This window comes from Penicillium cataractarum (assembly GCF_028827025.1).
Source record: "Penicillium cataractarum strain IBT 29864 chromosome Unknown utg000007l, whole genome shotgun sequence".
NCBI lineage: Eukaryota > Fungi > Ascomycota > Eurotiomycetes > Eurotiales > Aspergillaceae > Penicillium > Penicillium cataractarum.
In genome coordinates, this window is record NW_026622743.1 from 2,931,136 (window position 1) to 2,948,841 (window position 17,706).

Sequence of the window (17,706 nt, forward strand, 5' to 3'; positions counted from 1 at the left end):
TAGACAGAGCTTTGTAGTACACTCGCATCAAACCCTCGTCATTCGAATACCAATTCAGCAGCAAGAATAGTTCATCATGATAACTGGCATTAAACTCGAAAATCAAACGGTCTATATACATACACCTTCAAAATCATAAACCCATCCTGGGGAGCCGAATCAGGAAGAGCCAAGTCAAATTCCAAGTGACCTAAGGAGGAACCGCACAGGTATCCGAGTCCTTCACAGATACCATTCGACCTGGATATACCAACTCGAATCTACTCAAAAGTCAGATCGACTTCAATTCCAAATCCAGGACTGGGTCCGCTATGTACAGAGATGCAACCGCATCCCCAACACCAAACAAAATCCACGCTCACACAGACATGTCTATTCGAAAGCCGTAGCATTCAACAGCAATGCGCAGCTCAGTCGCTTGAAACAAGAATAAAAAAGAACATAAAAGGAGAACGGAAGATGAGAGAAGAAAAATGCCAGATTCATATCAGGTTCAGTTTGTATCGTTATTGCGTGGTCGCGGCTGACGTCGGGCGTAGCTGGTAATGGAATAGTGCCCAAACGCCCTTGAGCGCTTCGACACGGTCTGGCCCGTCAAGGAGATCGTACCACCTGGTACGTTGCAACTTGAGGACGTGCCAGGGCTGGTCGTCGTTCGTGTCGGGGATGATAGGGCTGGTGCCGTTGGTGAGGACGTCGAGGTAGCGTTTGTGGACGCGAAGGTGTAGGATGGAGATGTGGTGATTTATGGAGGAGATCATGTAAATCTGCGCCGGATTAGTTAGTCAATTATTCGAGCACCAGGGTAAAAACAGCCTCACATCGTCATATGAACTCTCCTTCGCTTTACCAATCTGCATGTACCGCATCCGCTTATCCCATAAACTGGGACCCGGTTGCAGAATCTTCCACTTCTCTCCACTGGACAACTTCCGCATCGCACTTGGCCGACGTGCTAGAGATGTCACGAATGGATGCTCAAACTTGTGCCGCTTGCGCGAACCTTCTAGATCCTCTGCCGGAGACGATGGCTTCACACCCCCTTCCACGAGCATCGAGTCTGGTAGCGGCATTCCGTGAGCACCCTTGACTAGATCATCTAGGATCCCGTCATTGGGCGCTCCACCGAACCGTGGCGCCGTCGTCCACCATTTACCCTCACCAGGTCGTTGCTCGATCGCGCCCTCGCGCGCACGCTCCTGCGCCGCCAGCAACATCCCGCCCACCTCGCGGAACAGATCGCACACCTCGCCGAGACCAGCGCCCGGCGCATCGTTCGCGCTGCGGAACCCTGTTTCCGGTCTACATTGTGCAATGAGGACCGGTCCCTCGAGGATGCCACTGCGGGCGATGGTGCGGTCACGAGGGGAGCGGGCAGCGTGGAAGGATTGACGAACGGGGAAGAGGAGGCTTTGTACGGTGAGACGTGGTGGGAGAGTGGGAATGGTAACTTGGCAGCCAAAGGGCCAGGCGATCATCTCGACGAATCCACGGATGGTCTCGTCGCGCATATCGTCGGGCATTTCACTTCCTGCCCCGACACGCCGTCCAGTGTACTTTTTCACCATTGGCGGGGAGTTTTGCTCACTGCCCTCGTTGACGATGCCATTGGATAGCTCCTGATCTGCTGACTCCTCCTGGTCCACGTCCATCGTAGGCTCTGCTGGACCAGGCTCGCCGAGATCTCCGGATGCATCGTCCATGTCCATCTGGTCCTCTCCTTCCCCGTCCACCGAAGCTGAAGGCGTTGGCGACGCTGGCCGCTCAAAGTAGTTATCCAGACTTGCATCCCAATACTGCGCCATGTGTTCTAGACCCGCCCAGAACTTCCTGGTCTGGGTCACTCGCACGCGAGAGCGGCCCTCGCGGGGTGGCAGGCGGGCGACCTCACGGAACGTATCCTCGTTATCCAACAACAGCTCATTCTTCAAGGTCTCGAAGCGGTCTTTGGTCGGGTACGGGAGACCATTGCTCATGAGCGGGCGCGGCTGATCCTTATAATTGTCTTGCTTCTGGCCGGCAGCGACGGGTTTGATTTCCGACTCGTCTTCCCAGGGCAACGGGGGCAGCGACTGGGCCTGATCGACCGGGAACATGCGGCGAACGTCGACATCGGATTCGACATGGACATTCAACGGCTTGAATCGATCTAGGTTGATATCCTGGGGGCGCTTGATCGCTGCCAACAGGCCGAAGAGGTCGGGGAGAGTCGAGTCGGCATCGTGGGGGACAACGTCGGGAAGATTGTAGACGGGGAAATCTAGCGGGGTTGGGTTGGAGGGGGGATTGCGTTCCTTCTCAGGCTCTGAACTCGCCGAGGGTAAGGCTGTAAGTCGGACAGAAATAGACACGAGTTAGTTAGGCGAGTCAATGGAAGAATGAAGTGTATCACGAGGGGGAGGGGGCGAGATGCCAGGGCGTCCCAATCTCAAAAGCGCAGACATTCCGGGCGCCACTGACGGGGGACGCTTTTTGGTCGCGGGGGCGGCCGGAGGAGAGAAGAACAGCTTACACAGTCCAGGACCCCAGCCAAACATCGTATGGTTGCAGTGATAATATTGGGGGAATAAATGTATCACATGCTCTGGGGGGTTGGCCAGAGGAAGGAATTTGGGTTATCGCGTGAGAGTTGGGAGCTGGAAGGAGGAGAGTGTTTACGGGGAGGTGGACGTTGCGGATGGAGTACTTTTGGCGCAAAGTGGAGAACGTCTGAGGACAGTCAAGTCGCAGTCATTATGGGTTCAACCGTGATAGGATATGTTAGACTAGAGAGTGAAGGGGGGAAAAATACCAGATGAAGGATCTGGAAAATAAATAAAGGTTGCTTTGTATTTACTCATAGACAATTATACTTTAAGCCTAACGATAGGAGGTCGGGCCTCTGATTAGTCCTGGCTGCCCGTTCCGTACCTGAGCCGACCAGCAGAAACGAAGAGAGTACACTATTATATCGCCACAGAAGTAGGTAACTAGTTAGTTACTGCTCTAGTTAGCAGCTTATTCATCTAGTTTACGTGTACTCCGTAACTAAGTCTAGATCAGTCTGGTTAGCTCCCTTGTCAAGTCATCCGTAACCCCGTGTTCCGTATCTAGACTCCCTCGATGCTCGAGCAAGTTTAGCCCTCTTGGGCTGGTGAAACGCCATGTGGTTGGACCAGTCCATTTCGCAACTTTGGGTTGTCTCGCACCGCCAGCCTTCAAACCGCCCACTTGTTTCGAGGGACCAGGTAGGGAGTGCTGTAGACTGATAATGGACAGGGCCGAGACGTGATAGCAGCGTTCTCGATTGTCATCTCTCGATCTAGAGACTGTTGCTGGTTACGGATGGGTATACAGACCCGCTAGGGGTTCTGCTTTCATGTACCGGCCTCCTAAAATCGGAGCTGTCTCGTATGGCATGTGTTTGGGCCTGCGAGGGTGTATCGGGGAAAGTGTAAAGGAGCCGGTAAATAGACCCGTAGACCAGCCATGCTTGCGTATAGTATTCATCGGCAATGCAGCAAAAATCGTGGTTCTGAAGCCCATCACAAGTCGTCTTGAATCGAGTGTCGAGTGCAAAGAATATACCTAGACCAGATTAAAGTTAATCAAACGACCAAGGCCAATATCATGAACCATCCTCAAGACTTAGCAAGTATTTGCATATCACAATCATCCCGTGACACGATGGTTTCTGCAGATTCTCCCCAGCCATCACAATGATCGGCCGTCCAGGGCGAGACTGATTGGGTCCCAAGGGGGGCCGGGAAGGCCATTCCGGCTCCACTCATTTCCTCCTCCCAAACCCAAACCTAAACCAATTCGCTCCGCTAAGCGCTGGGGTCTCTCGACTCCTTCTCACACCGTTAGAAGCGCCAGCTTCAAGTCGTGAAACAATGGCCCCCCCCTGGAAGACCCCTCCTAGGGTGGCCGAAGGGTGGAGGGTGGTATAAAGTAGGCTGGGGCCGGGATCTGACGTGATGTGATGCTATTTTTTCTCTTCTGGCCCCTCCCGATGGTACCCATGCAACCTGCATCTCGAACCAGGGAAAGTGGTGTATCCCAAAAAGAAGAGACTGGCTTCAAGAATTCGAGTTGCTGGCAAATAGAGTCTTGTCGAGTAGATCACGTGTTGGACAATCGGCTACGCAAACAAAGAAGGTCGCAACGAGATGAAAGCTTCGCTTTGTTGACACTCTTCTCTCTTTCTCATCCTCCCCAGAGCTTCGTTTTGTCCCGTGCCTGTCCTACGTTCCCATTCATAACTCTTTCGTCTTGCTTTGTGCCATCATCTTCCTTCCTTGGCTGATAGACGACAAAGCCAAGATCTTGCCGATTTTCGTTTCTCTCTCCGGCCTGCGGGCTTGGACGAGATGTTCAAGGCCCTGTCGAGGAATCCGTCCATGTCGGGATATGCCGTGTCTGGTGTGCCCTCTAGTGCAGACTTTGGCTCCATGTCGCTCTCGCCGACGACAGTGGTGGCGATCACGTCGGTTGTGACTGAGACTGTCCATCCCACGTTGATCATCACTGAGGTGACCACCGTGGGAACTTCGCAGCTGGGGACATCTCTGTCCGCGGGGCAACAGCAGAGTGAGGAAAGTCCTGGTCCAACAATACAAGCAGCTACCGTCCAGACAGAAGCAAGTCAAACGAGTCAAACGCAGACGGTGCAGCTGGCCTACTCAACTACATCCCAGCTCACCGTTCTGTCGCCGGAGACCACGGCAACATGGTCCTGGTCAACGGCTGACTTGGTGTCCTCTTCTTCGCCTGCTGGGCAAACTTCGGTATCTCTACCTCCTGTGGTAGGACACTCCCTCGGAGATGGCCAGACAAGTTCTTCAGAGCTGGTGCCAGTACTATCGTCCTCCACGACCTCTGCATTGTCCAGCACTGCGTTCTCCACGGCCACGACCAGTTCGGTGCTTGGTGCGACAACCACCAGTCTAACCGCCACCAGTACCCCAACAAGCCGAAGCACGTTGGTCACCTCAAGCCTTGCGGAGACGACTTTTACCTCCGTCTCAAGCCATTCGTCATCCTCGTCGCCCTCGTTATCGCCTTCCTCCTCATCAAGCGCAGTGATCACCTCCGGCTCAGAATCCACCAATGGCCAATTCAGCCATAGCAATTCGGACTCTCACCTTGGCGCCATAGTTGGCGGTCCTATTGGTGGTGCGGTGTTTGTGGCACTTGCCCTTCTCGCCTGCACTCTCTTCCGCCGCAGACGACGACGGGCCCCTACCAAACCCCAGGGTAGCCCGGGAGGAGACCTGCGGCCCAATAGCAATGACTCACTAACAACTTTTCGTGGTGTGCATGGCTGGCATAGCCAACAAAACAGCCAGTCCGAATTTCTCATGGACCCGGTATTTTCGCCCCGTGGTAACACTGTGCTTTCGGCCCCGGCCCCCAACCAAGAAGTACCCAACAACACCATGTATCAGGCCCGGGATTCCCGGCGAGATCACTTCTCCGACCCCGAGCTCAGCCCAGTCTCCCCAATCATCAACATACACCCTCCATCTCGCACGGCGTCCAACTACTCCCAAAGATCGGGAGATGGTGGCCTAAAATTCCTTGAGAAACACGACTTTCACCCATCCACCCCCAGCTCTCGGTATGAGAGCATCTACTACCCCGACGAGGGTTCCTTCACGCCTTCTCTCCCCGAAGAAGATAAGCTCGCTCCGAGAGATAATCGAAAGACGCGTCTTAGTACGCGTAGCGACCCATTTGATCTCGAGATGCCACCAAAGGCCTTGCATGAATGGCCTCTGCCACCCCATCCGACACCATGGGGTGATAAATTTTAGACCACACATCATCCTTTCCTTCTTCCACGTTTTTGGCCGTGGGGCCTTTGGCGCCATATCTACAGCCTTCATGCATTCTTGGAGTTTTCGGAATACCCCCCTCGTTTTTCGTTTTGCTAGAGTTCGGTGCTCTGCATTTTTCCTTTCCCTTCAGCCCTGATTTATCGTTACATATTCGCCCATCTGGAAAAACGGGTTCCATGACTACATGTGCTCATGCTGCATACGACGATTCTGAACGATACATATGGATACGGCTCATGGTGTTTCTTGTTTTCCTGTGCGGGCGTTTAAATTAGGTGGAGCTTGACATTTATTTGCGGAGTTGATTTACGGGATATCTTTCGCTTTCACAACATTTCCATGGGGTTGCTTTTTCTTCGATGGCAGAGCATGCATTTTTATCTGATCTTTCCTGTCCTCTAAACTTTTTTCTTATCGTTGTTCTTCAGCATGGTGTTTTTCACGGGGCAAAATGATTTTTTTGATTTCCATTCTGACCTACTTTTCGTCATTGAATCTGCTATCTGTATGAGTTCTTTGTAACTGCTAGAAGTATATCAATTGTAAGAACTTTAGCTCTACACAGTTGCTCGGTATTTTGTGGAGCATGCTCTATACTTGCAGGGGTTCATTTCCATGTGGCCATGTCGATCACTCGCAGTCTTTATGCCGTGATACCTTAGTGGCTATAGGGGCGCACGAACCTATCAGACGAGATAGTGCCAAGAACGGAGATAGCCCCTTTCTAAACCGAGCTTAGTCTACACGAGTCAGTTCAGCTCATTTATTAGGCTATGGATCGGTTCTATGGTTCAAGCTGATCACGATCAAATGCCAAATTTTATGCATTTTGTACGCGCGGACCTCGGCTTCCCCGCATAACATACTCTGCGCTAACTCATGCAGATCTCACGTTCCCACTCTTTGAGCTTTTTCAGCTGTTGGTGACAGCGGTTCCTTTCCACCTTAAACTCTCCTCAACACTATTCAATCTAATATACTCCCATCGATAATATCAAGCAAACTCGACATTCCATCTCAACATGTCTTCGCCGGCGAAGAAATGGCCCTCGAGAGAAGGTATGACAGTCACCATCCTCTACTAGATAATCACTCCTGAAGCCTAGTGCTAACCCATAATCCAGGATTCTCGGCCGACGTCGTATCTAACGTCCTCCACCACACCATCCTCAGTCCCTGGAAGATCCTACCCATCCTAGCTCTAGCCCAATACACCACCAAAGGCCGTGACCTCCTCGAATCACGCCCGCAACTCCTCAAAGCCCTCAAAGCACTAGCCTCGATCGCAGTAATCTCCCGTCTAAGCGCCTGGCTCGACCGCCGCACCGTCAACAACGGCGTCACAGACCACTACGACTGGAACCGCGAAATCGTCGTCCTAACCGGCGGCAGCGGCGGCATCGGCCAACGCATCGCACAACTCCTCGGGTCCCGCGGTATCAAAGTAGCGATCCTAGATATCACCCCTCCAACCAACCCACTCCCCAACAGCGTCCGCTTCTACGAGTGTAATATCACCTCCCCACCCGCCATCGCCGAAGCAGCGACCAAAATCCGCGCTTCATTCGGTCGTCCCACGATCCTAATTAACAACGCGGGCATTCTAACTGGGAAAACCATCCTCGGCACGAACGAGGCTACAACTCGTCGCATGTTCGACGTTAACACCCTCGCGCACTACTGGCTCGCGCAGGAATTCCTCCCGGACATGGTCTCTGCCAACCACGGCATGATCGTGACGGTCGCCTCGCAGGCCGGGTACACCGTCACGCCGAATATGGTCGATTACTCCGCGTCCAAGGCGGCGGCGATCGCGTTCCATGAGGGTCTGGGTGCGGAATTGGTGACGAGGTATCAGGCGCCCCGTGTGCGGACTGTGCTTGTTACGCAGGGATTCACGCGGACGGCGCTGATTGCGAATCTTACGCCGGAGGATACGTTTGTTAATCCGTTGTTGTGGCCGGAGACGGTGGCGGAGAGTGTTGTCGAGCAGGTTTTGAAGGGGGAGAGTGGGCATGTGCTTGTCCCTGGTGTGGCGGGGAGTATTGCGCAGAGGTTGAGGGGGTATCCGCTTTGGTTTCAGCATTCGTTGAGGTGTCGGTTGGAGAGGTTGATGAGGTCGGAGTAGAGGGGGGTGGTTAGCTGGTTAGGTAGTCGGTTGTTGGTTGGTTGTTGGGGAGATCCTTAGTGTTGAGTATCAGTCTTTTGGTTGTGATCGGAGGCTTTTATGGGCGCGAATGTTTTTTCAAGTGAAGGCTGGTTACTCTTTAATGCGTATATTGACGGTATCGGTTCTGGTGTTTGTGTTCATTTGCCCGTCAGAGCAGTCTAGAAATGGAAGCCTACTAAGTTCAGTTCCTGCAATATCGATATTGACAAATTCACCTCGTGTTTACAGCTCTCATTCACATTAATCCACAGGTTCACCCAGGAGAGTTTTAAAATAGGAATAGTCTGGCCCAAAAACCTTCTTGCTGATATCCAGTACTTCATGCCTCAGTTGTTCCGCTTGTTCAGCCCGTCCCTGCAGCCGATACATCAATGACAGGATGGCCATGCAAGTCAACATAGTAGCGGTGTGTTCTGCCCCTAACTTGAGCTTCATTTCATCCACGATATAGGATAGCAATTCTTCTGCGTCTTCCAACCGCCCCTGCTTAAAATACATCGATGCCAAAGTCACGGTAAAGAATCGAGTACCGGGGTCATCCGACCCATGTACTCGTTTGGAAATATTTATCGTCTCAATCGATAACTCTTCAGCCTCTCGTAATCGTCCCATATCTTGATAGATCGATACCAGGTAATCAGAGGCACTCAGGTAATGGGAGTTCTCCTTCCCGATCGTCCGTTCAAAGTGGTCTCTTGCGAGCAGGGTCAGTCTCTCCGCATCCGGAAAACGTGCCTGCCTACGATAGGTCCTTGCGAGGTTGAGTCTGGCCGCGGAAACGCGAAGATGTTCTGCCCCTAGTAATCCCTCTAGGGCACAAAGGGCGTGGGTCTGGAACTTTGCCGCTTCGTCCCATTGCCCGAAACCGTAGTATGCTTGACCCTGAGCTTCGATACAGTCGAGTGTCCTCTCATCTTCGAGGCCGTATAGTTTATTCATTGTCTCGGTGGCAATCTCCGTCATTCTCATACTACAACCGATATCCCCCATCCAAGTGGCGTAATTTCCTGCATTTCGGAGTAGTGTGGCCCATTCTTGTATCGAGTTTTCTGGCATCTGAATCAAGGAGTATTTCACATGCGGAAAGAGTAACCGGACCAGTGGAAAGTTGTGAGGCCAGTCTTCTGGGAAGAGAGCGCAGAGTCTCTGAATAAAGCAGACTTTCCACATCTTCAGTTGTTCTTGAGTTCTGAGCCACTCTTGGATGGCTAGTTGGATAAGCCGGTGCATTGTGAATGTCGTTCCTTCAGTACTGATGTTAATTAGGGAATAGTTTCTTAATGCGACGATATCATCTTCGAATATGTCAATCGAGTTGGTGCCATCATGCCCATTGTCATTGTCCTTGCTGGCACGGGGTGCATCAACCGGGTTGTTATTGTTATTCGATTCGGTCGGATCGCGGAGGACTATTTCTGGAATGCCTTGTCGATCGAAAAAGCTCATCAGAGCCAATAAATCCGCTGCCGTGCGTCTCATGTTTCGAAGATGATCGAAAGTGATCTGCCACGTAAGAAAAATGGCATTTCTCGCTTCCCGGTCTCGACGGAGATTTCTCCCTTCGCGACTGAGAAGACTTAGTTTATTGTGATCACTTTTCTGGAGATCTTCCAGATATTGTGGGACCGAGACTCGGGGTGCCCTTTGCTTGATGTATGCTGCTGCTTGCACGATTGCAAGAGGCATGTAATCCAGTACTGCGGTTAACTGGGCCGCTTCTCGGGCCTGGAATTGGACCTTTCCTGCTACCTTCTGCGCAAGGAGTGCCGTCGCATGTTTTTCGTCCATCGGCTCGACGACAATGATATCTCTGTCTTCGACTATGGTGGTTACTACATCTCTGCTTCGACTCGTCACGAGAATCGACCCGGGCAAGTTCTCGGGAAAATATTCCCAGATTGTTCGTTCTGGAATTCCACTCGAAGCATCCTCTGTCTTTCCCTGTCTTGCAGGCAGAGGTTGATGAAGAAAAGAGTCATCGTCCAGATTATCGAAAATAAGAAGCCACTCTCCCTCCTCCCTATCATGCAGCCAGTCCTGCAGGAGCTGAAGTATATTCGCGTCACAATTTCGCCGACCGGGAATTTTCACGCGCTCAGCAATTTCTCGACAACTCTGCTCGAATCGCGTTGCATTGCTGGCGTGGATCCAAAACACCCACGTCGTCGGCGATCGAATACGTAGCCGGTAGGCATACTCGATGGCAAGTTGCGACTTGCTTTCGAGATATTAGCTTCAGCCCGCGCCCCGCTCTCATCGTTTGAAAACATACCCAACACCACCCAGGCCAATCACTGCTACCCTCGACCCTGGCGCTGAGGTCTTCTCGGAGATTTGTTCAAGAAGTGTCCCATGCTTGATAAAGTCTGGGTCTCGACGAAAGGGGACTGTTGATAGCGGGCTAGGCGAGGTTTCTGGTCGTTCTTTTTACACATGAATGCCGTTAGTACATTTATCGGGCGCCTACTTGTCAGGACTTCGTTTGGACTTTACCCGGAGCGGAAGCGTAGAAATGTGCGTTAATCTTGCCTTCGTTGGATCCGATCTGAAATCCGGAATTTGAAGGTCCAAATCCTATAGAGGCCATGATTAACCAAGCCTAAGGGATGGTACTTAGGATCAGTGGAGGAGGGGTTTGCGGGTTACCCTTGACCACCTTTTTTAGCTGGCGGCTTCAGGTGACTTCAGGGCGCTAAGTGGTGTGTATGGAGGCATATAACCCGAGGCTTGAGTAACATTCAATTAGGATTGGCTAGGGCTTGTTTTATCTAGCGCTACTGACAGTACGTGATTAGGGGAGAATTTTTGGACTTGATGATGGACTTGTCAGTCATTCAAACCTTTGACTCTTACTAGTGACCAGATAGCTTAATCTTTTAGGCAGGAATATGCAGGACTCGGATATGTCGTGCACATAACAAGAGAAGGACTCGATAAATATCGTAGAATAATAGAAGGTTCTATTACCAGAGCATTAGGCGTTGGGATAGAACACCGGGATTTATTCGATCCTACCTAAATGGGCTTTTGAGGCTACGGAAAGGTCTACATTTGGTCGCACTAGGTACTTTTTGAGGCTATATATGTTGGACTCGAGTCATGGAATCACGTGGGAGCTATTTGGGCACCTAGATTGTTGAGAAGAAGATCGAATCTCGATAGCATATAATCTTTGAATGGTTTATCCTTGGATAATCATCTTATTTGAAATCTACAATCTAATTCATGTCAAACCAACAGCCATAACCCTCGACCGTTGTAGAGTGACGAAATCTCCCCCGGTCCTTTTGGCGGCACGTGCACTTGGCCTCACCGCGATTTTGATTCGCTCCACTTGGGCGCTGAACAGTTGTTCATCGCCAACAAATTTCTCACCTCTCTTTTTTACCTTTTGCCCTTTGACCCTTTCTTCTTGCAGAAAGTCCAGCAACACCGGATCCTGCATGCTTTGCATCCTGATCATACTACTCTGATTTAACTCCCGAACCACTAACTATAGCCTCCATCTCCCCATATTCTTCCTGCTCTCAACCTTGGGCCGAGGTGGGACTAGCGCGATCGTCTGGGTAGCAACCAGCCCAGCCAGCCCAGCCAGTCTCCGCTTGGGGCTTTCCGAACAGAAGATCCACGGTTCAGCTCCCGTTGTTTACTACAGGAACTGCCCCCAAAACAAACCATAACAACTCCAGCCACCCTTTCCCCGACCTCCATCATTATCATCGACACATTCCAATTACACTTCTCCCTCCCCTCCCTCCCCCTAAACCCCCGCCTCTCCTAACATTCCTTAACCAACTCTCTCCACATGGTGGCCTGTGCCGTCTGGGCATTCCTCTGAATCATTGCCCGCCATGTTCAAGGCCCTAATGGGCGGGGGCCGGTCGGCGTCCACCTCGGACGCCCGCAGCACAACCAGCTCCAGCTCCAAAACAAGCCGTCGCAAGACCGATTCCAAGTCTGCCTCCAGCCGCAAATCCTCACGGGGTGACGACCGTGACCGTGGCTTGGGCGACTTGTCAGCCTACCCTCCATCCACCTCTGGCAGCAGGCGCGGCCCACCCAGCATCGCCGGCGAGTCCGTCGCATCGACCTACGTAACCGCCGAGCCCGATGCCATTGATTACTCCGATCGCACAGTCGTCGAGCGTACCCCTAAGCGCAGAGACAGTGACCGCGAAAGCAAAAGCTCCCGCCGCCGCGAGCGCGACCGTTCGGAAAGTCGTGAGCGCGAGAGGAGGAGATCTAGCCGTCGCAGTGGAGACGATACCTACGATGATGATCTGGATAGAGACCGTGAGCGCGACCGTCGCGACCGCAGTCGCACACACTCGGGAGACCACTATGTTCCGCCTATCTCTACGGCCATGCCGTCCAGCGCCCCGGGCGCCCAATTTGCCGCCGACATTGCGGCACCGGGGTTCTCGCAATTCCCCATGCAATACGACAATGCGATCCAGCCGCCTGTCACGACCGCACCGGGTCATTCTCCGGGGCATGATGCTTCACCTACAGCATTCGATCCCCATGTACAGCAACAATTCCCTGGTCAATTCCCGTCTGGCACGGCGCAACCTTATTTCCCACCTAATAATCCTGCGGGCGCCGCTGCAGACTACTATGGCGATCAAGGGCAGTCTGTCGGTGACCAACCGGGTGTTCGACCGCAACAGCCTGCCATCATTCCCAATAGCCAAGCGCACTTGATGGCAGCGTCGCCCTCGGCCAATCCCCCACCCGAGCCTAGCAGCTTGGGTCAGGTTGGTGCAGCAGCAGCGTATTTCACAGAGGACATTCCGCATACCGAATCGCAGACCAAGCCACCGACAGGTTCATCATCCAAGCCTCCCAAACCCGGTAAGCCGTTCAAGCCTTCCTCGTCAAGTGCTATCCCAGCAGCCGCCGCGGCAGCGGCAGTGACCTATGGTGTGGGCAACTACGAAGAATCGCAGGCTGCAGCAGCTTATCAACACGAGTCTTATTCCTCGACAACGGTTCAACAAACCCACTCGTACTCGCAACCAGCTCTGACAAGTACTTCGAAGCCTCCCCATTCACATGGCATTGGAACTGGCATTGGGATGGCAGCGGCTGGTGCAGCAGCGGGCTACATGGTGGGCCATCAGCACCACGAATCTAGCCCTACGCACTCGTCGCAGTACACCTTCCAGAACTACGAGCAATCTTCCCACGGCAGTGTTCCACCCTACGGTGCTGGCCCCAACAACGCCATGATCGCGGCTGGTGCGGCTGGTGCCGCGGGATACGCTGCGCACGCCGCCCACAATCCCGGTTTCTACCCCCACGGTGGCCTTGCAGTTCAACACCGGCATCGTGGACCACTTACAAAGTTTGTGGATTTCTGGCGTGATCCTGAGGGCGTGGGTCGGTTCGAAGACTACACTGAAACCATCGGTGTGTGCAAGTACTGCTTCGAGCCCGGGTCCACCTCTATGAATGCGCCTCGTAAGCATCATTATCACGCACGCCGCCACTCTGCCGATCGTTATAGCAGTGGAAGTTCGTCGCGAATCACCAAGCTTAGCCGGTATCATTCCTCCGAGGACGAACGCCGTAGTCGCAAGCGCTCGTCCAAGAAATCCTCTTCCTGGCTCCCGGGTATGCTGGCTGGCTACGCGGCCAAGTCAATCTTTACCGGCAAGGACTTTGATGACTCGTATAGCGTCCGCTCAGGTCATGTCTCCGGTGATCGAGTCTCAACTTATGACCGTGAAGATGACCGGAGAAGCTATACTTCTCGTGGTGTTGTTCGTCGCTCTGGTCGCAGCTCTCCGCGTGAGTCCCACTCCGACAGCAAACATACCCGACGGACACGCTCTCGCTCGCGATCATCTTCCCGCTCTGGTCACCACTCCTTTGTGAAGGAGGCTGCTCTCGGTGCAGCCGTTGGTGGTGCAGCCCTCGCAGTTGCGAAATCAAGTCGCCGTTCCCGCAGCCGCTCACCTTCTCGGGTTCATCGCCGCAAGGATTCCTCATCTAGCACATCCTTCGTGGACGTCTCGCGACCTTCTGCCAAGTCTGTCGGCGGTTTCACGTCTTTCTTCACCTCCTCGTCTGAGAACCGCAAGAAGGAGAAAAAGAAGCAGCGCTCTAAGAAGTCTAGAGGATTTTTCTCCTTCAATAGCTCGTCTACCTCTTCGCTTGATGCGGATCTGGCATTTGGAAGCGGCTTTGCCAAGAAGTCATCCAAGCTGCAGAAGAAGAAGAAGGGCAAGAAGAATGAGGACGTGGATGCCGCTCTCATCGGGCTTGGTGCGACGGCAACGGCCCTTGCCGCTTCGTCTCAATTCCGTAGCGGACGCAGTACTGGTCAGATGATGACTGCCAGAGATACCCGCCACACTAATTACACTTCTTCAGCAACCAACGATGATGAATGGATCGATGCCGAATCTGAGGACCAGTCCTCGTCAAGTGTCAGCTCTGCTTTGGCTTTCGGTGCCAGCAGTGCCGAATCTAGTTCCGACTCGAACAGCAGCGGTGGTTGGAAATGGGGATGGGGTAACAAGAAGAAAAAGAAGGACAGGAAATCTTCCAAGATGGACGCTGCCCTGGCGGCTGGTGCTGGTGCCCTCGGTGGTGCCGCCATTGCTTCGGTTGCTCGCCGGCGCGACAGTCGTCCTCCGAGCGAGGCTGGAAGTCTTCAGCAGGTCTATCCCATGCCCACCTCTGATCCATCCCGCTTTGATGTTGCCAAGATGTCTCCCTCTGTGGTGTCTGGTGATCAGCCACCTCTTGTTCGCCCTGGTCCTATTCCTCTCCAGCAGCCCCAACCATACACTCCCGTGTCTCAGGCTGTGTACACCACCCAAGGAAGCTTGCCTGGAGCAATTCCTGCCTACAGCCCTGGTGCCGTTCCTCCCATCTTTGCCAATGAGTACGATCAGTACAATATGCAACAACAGGGCTCTCGAGATGCTTCCTACGTTCGTGAAGATGCCAGCTTCATTGAGCGTCGCAAGCCTCATCGTAGCGATTCTTCGCCCGTCTTCCCTACGCAGGAGAGCGTTGTCTCAGCCCCCAAGCGCCGATCTACCACCCGTGATCAAGCCTCTGTGTCTTTCGACTTGACCGAGGAGCAAGCCGAGCGTGAACGCCGCCTTGACCGACGTGACCGCAAATCACGGGATGATATCCGAGATGAGCCTGTGCAGATGATTGATCATGAAGAGGAGCTGGCTCGGGAGGAGGCAGAGCGTCGTGAACGCCGAGAGCGCCGCAAGTTCCGGGAGGAGGAAAAGCGCCGCAGCGATAGCGACAAGGAGAAGGATTCCTCTTCCTGGGTCGAAGCAGCTGCCATCGGAGCTATCGGAGCCGTTGCCGCTAGTTCCATCGTTTCATCTCGTAAATCACACGAGGAGGACACTTCCGAAACCAGCTCACGACACCGCGATCGCCGTGCTGAACGTCGCGCCGAACGACGGGGTGACTCGTCAGTGATCTCCAAGTCTGACGTCCCCGAGCCAATTGAGGACAAGGCTTCGTCAGTATCAAAGGAAAGTCGCGACAAACCTACTTCTCGAAAGTCTCCCCGTCCAGCTCCCGTGTACGAAGACTACGCTGAATTCTTCGCCCCCGAGGAAGTTCGTCACAGCCCTGATCAACATTCGCGCGACCAAGACCGCAGTCGAGACTCTGGTGAGCCTCAGATCGTCGAAGTGGTGCCTGCCAGCGAGCGAGAGAAGAACAACGACGAGCCCCGTGATGACTTGCCGCAGTTTGCGCAAGAACCTTATGAAGGACGTGATCATCTCCCGTGGCCGGTCCCACGGCTAAATTTCATTGATCCCACCCCTCCGCAAAGTGTCAATGGCTCTGTCCGTGGAAACTCGCCGCTCGTTACTCCAATTGAGCCCGTTATCGAAGAAGTGGAACCCAAGGAACGTGAACATCAACAAGGATCTCAACCCGAGCCTGAACCTGAGCCTGAGCGCGAACGTGAACGACCCTCGACTGGTTCGCGGGTCTCCTGGGGACCGCATCAGACCCATGAATATGAGATTCCATCTTCATCCGAGCAGGACCCTCATTCTCCGATTGAAGAAATCACCAGAGATCTGTCTATGACGGAGCTGGAGAAGGAGGAGTCTAAGGATGTCCACGAGAAGATTGACTTTGGTAACGACATTGAATTTGCTGCTATCGCTGCTGCTGGTGCCCAAGCAGCTGGTTTTGATCCTTCCGTCGTCATCAATGATCCATCTTACCACACTCGCACCTCACCTCCCGGGTCGGAGGATGAGGGCACCTTCTCCCCTCGGTCCAAGTGGGCTGTGCCCCCTCAACTAGACCAACCCCATGGATTCGTCGAAGGCGAGATTGACAGCTACGCGCCGAGCAAGTCTCGGGACATTGAGCCATCTGTCGAACATGTCATCGAAGAGAAGCCCTTCTACGCGGAACCGGATACGTTCACTAAAGATAAGGATGATTCATCCTTCCAGCGGCGGGACCGCGGCTCAATCGCTCAAGAAGTCATTGAGCAGCTGAACGGAAGGAGCCCGCGATCTACCTCTCCTGACAATGATGTCTTCTCCATGCCTGGCGGCTTCGAGAGCGTTGATGTCCCTCGTGATGATGTCCGCTCCGTCTTCTCTGCTCCACCTGAGCGCGAGTCTGAGAAGAGCAAGTCCAAGAAGTCTCGTCGCAGTGGTGATGATTTCGTGTTCCCCCGTGAAGTTTCCTCGCGTGAGCGTGATGCTGCGTCGCTCCCCGAGGAAGTTGAGGAGAATGCTGAAGAAAAGTCGACACACCGCAAGCACCGGTCCAAGCACGGTGAAAATGATTCCTTCTCGGTGGACGATGATGCTAGATCTGCAATCACCTCTGTCGAGGATGTGGAGAAGTCGGAGCGACGCAAACATCGTCATCGCTCGTCGCGTGACAAGGACTTTGATGATGCTGCCTCCATTGCATCCTCACCTGCTGCTGCTTCTTATGAGGATGGTGACAAGTCTGAGCGACGCAAGCATCGCCATCGCTCGTCTCGTGACAGGGAATTTGATGACACGGCCTCCATTGCATCCTCACCTGCCGCTGCTCAGTATGACGATGAAGAGAGGTCTGAGCGACGCAGGCGCCGTTCTAAGCGTGATAGTGATACTTTCTCCGTGGATGATGACGCTCGATCTGCTATCACGTCTATTGATGATGCTGACAAGTCTGAACGACGCAAGCATCGCCACCGTTCCTCGCGTGATAGAGACTTTGAGGACAATGTCTCCGTCACCTCTTCTCCGGCCCGAATTGATGAAACCCGCGAGAAGCGACGGAGCAAGGACGGCAAGGATGAGAAGGAGAAAGACAAGAGTGGGAGCATCTTGCGCAGCATCTTTGGCTCGCGCGTGTCTGCTCCCGAGGGTCGTACCCGTTCCAATCAATCTTCACGATCTTCCTCTCTAGAGAAGCGTCCTTCTCGTGATGCTGTGTCCGAAGCTGGTGTCGATGACGAGAGCCGCCGCCGCAAGAAGCGTTCTTCGAGACATCGCAGCTCCAGTGGAGGTGATAAGCTGGATGATGCTTCGGACAAGGAGGGTAGTGTTCGGGATGACGCGAATCTGGAGGAATACAGGTCACAAAGGCAGCAGAAGGAGGAGCGTCGTCGACACAGATACGAGGAAATTGTTGAATCGGGCAAACGTCGGGAATCTGAGAAGGTATAGCATCTGAATTTTCCTTTCTTATTATCCATGTTGT

General features: G+C 53.3%; 5 protein-coding genes across 5 annotated transcripts; 3 read left to right on the top strand and 2 right to left on the bottom strand.

Annotated features, from left to right (window-relative positions):
• Window positions 1-506: 506 nt before the first annotated feature.
• On the bottom strand, window positions 507-2,537 carry N7496_008613 (uncharacterized protein; the record flags this gene model as incomplete). The annotated part of the gene is made up of 3 exons (XM_056701532.1): window positions 507-767; window positions 822-2,326; window positions 2,513-2,537. The coding sequence occupies 3 exons, from the start codon at window positions 2,535-2,537 to the stop codon at window positions 507-509; spliced, it is 1,791 nt and encodes a 596-aa protein (XP_056553595.1).
• Window positions 2,538-4,352: 1,815 nt separating this feature from the next.
• On the top strand, window positions 4,353-5,798 carry N7496_008614 (uncharacterized protein; the record flags this gene model as incomplete). The annotated part of the gene is made up of 1 exon (XM_056701533.1): window positions 4,353-5,798. One exon carries the CDS (start codon window positions 4,353-4,355, stop codon window positions 5,796-5,798), a length of 1,446 nt encoding a protein of 481 aa, XP_056553596.1.
• A 1,046-nt stretch (window positions 5,799-6,844) lies between these two features.
• Window positions 6,845-7,950, top strand: N7496_008615 (short chain dehydrogenase/reductase family protein; the record flags this gene model as incomplete). Its single annotated transcript, XM_056701534.1, has 2 exons — window positions 6,845-6,881; window positions 6,947-7,950. The coding sequence occupies 2 exons, from the start codon at window positions 6,845-6,847 to the stop codon at window positions 7,948-7,950; spliced, it is 1,041 nt and encodes a 346-aa protein (XP_056553597.1).
• A 282-nt stretch (window positions 7,951-8,232) lies between these two features.
• On the bottom strand, window positions 8,233-10,579 carry N7496_008616 (P-loop containing nucleoside triphosphate hydrolase protein; the record flags this gene model as incomplete). The annotated part of the gene is made up of 3 exons (XM_056701535.1): window positions 8,233-10,210; window positions 10,265-10,415; window positions 10,486-10,579. The coding sequence occupies 3 exons, from the start codon at window positions 10,577-10,579 to the stop codon at window positions 8,233-8,235; spliced, it is 2,223 nt and encodes a 740-aa protein (XP_056553598.1).
• Window positions 10,580-11,843: 1,264 nt separating this feature from the next.
• On the top strand, window positions 11,844-17,672 carry N7496_008617 (uncharacterized protein; the record flags this gene model as incomplete). The annotated part of the gene is made up of 1 exon (XM_056701536.1): window positions 11,844-17,672. One exon carries the CDS (start codon window positions 11,844-11,846, stop codon window positions 17,670-17,672), a length of 5,829 nt encoding a protein of 1,942 aa, XP_056553599.1.
• Between the last annotated feature and the right edge of the window lie 34 nt (window positions 17,673-17,706).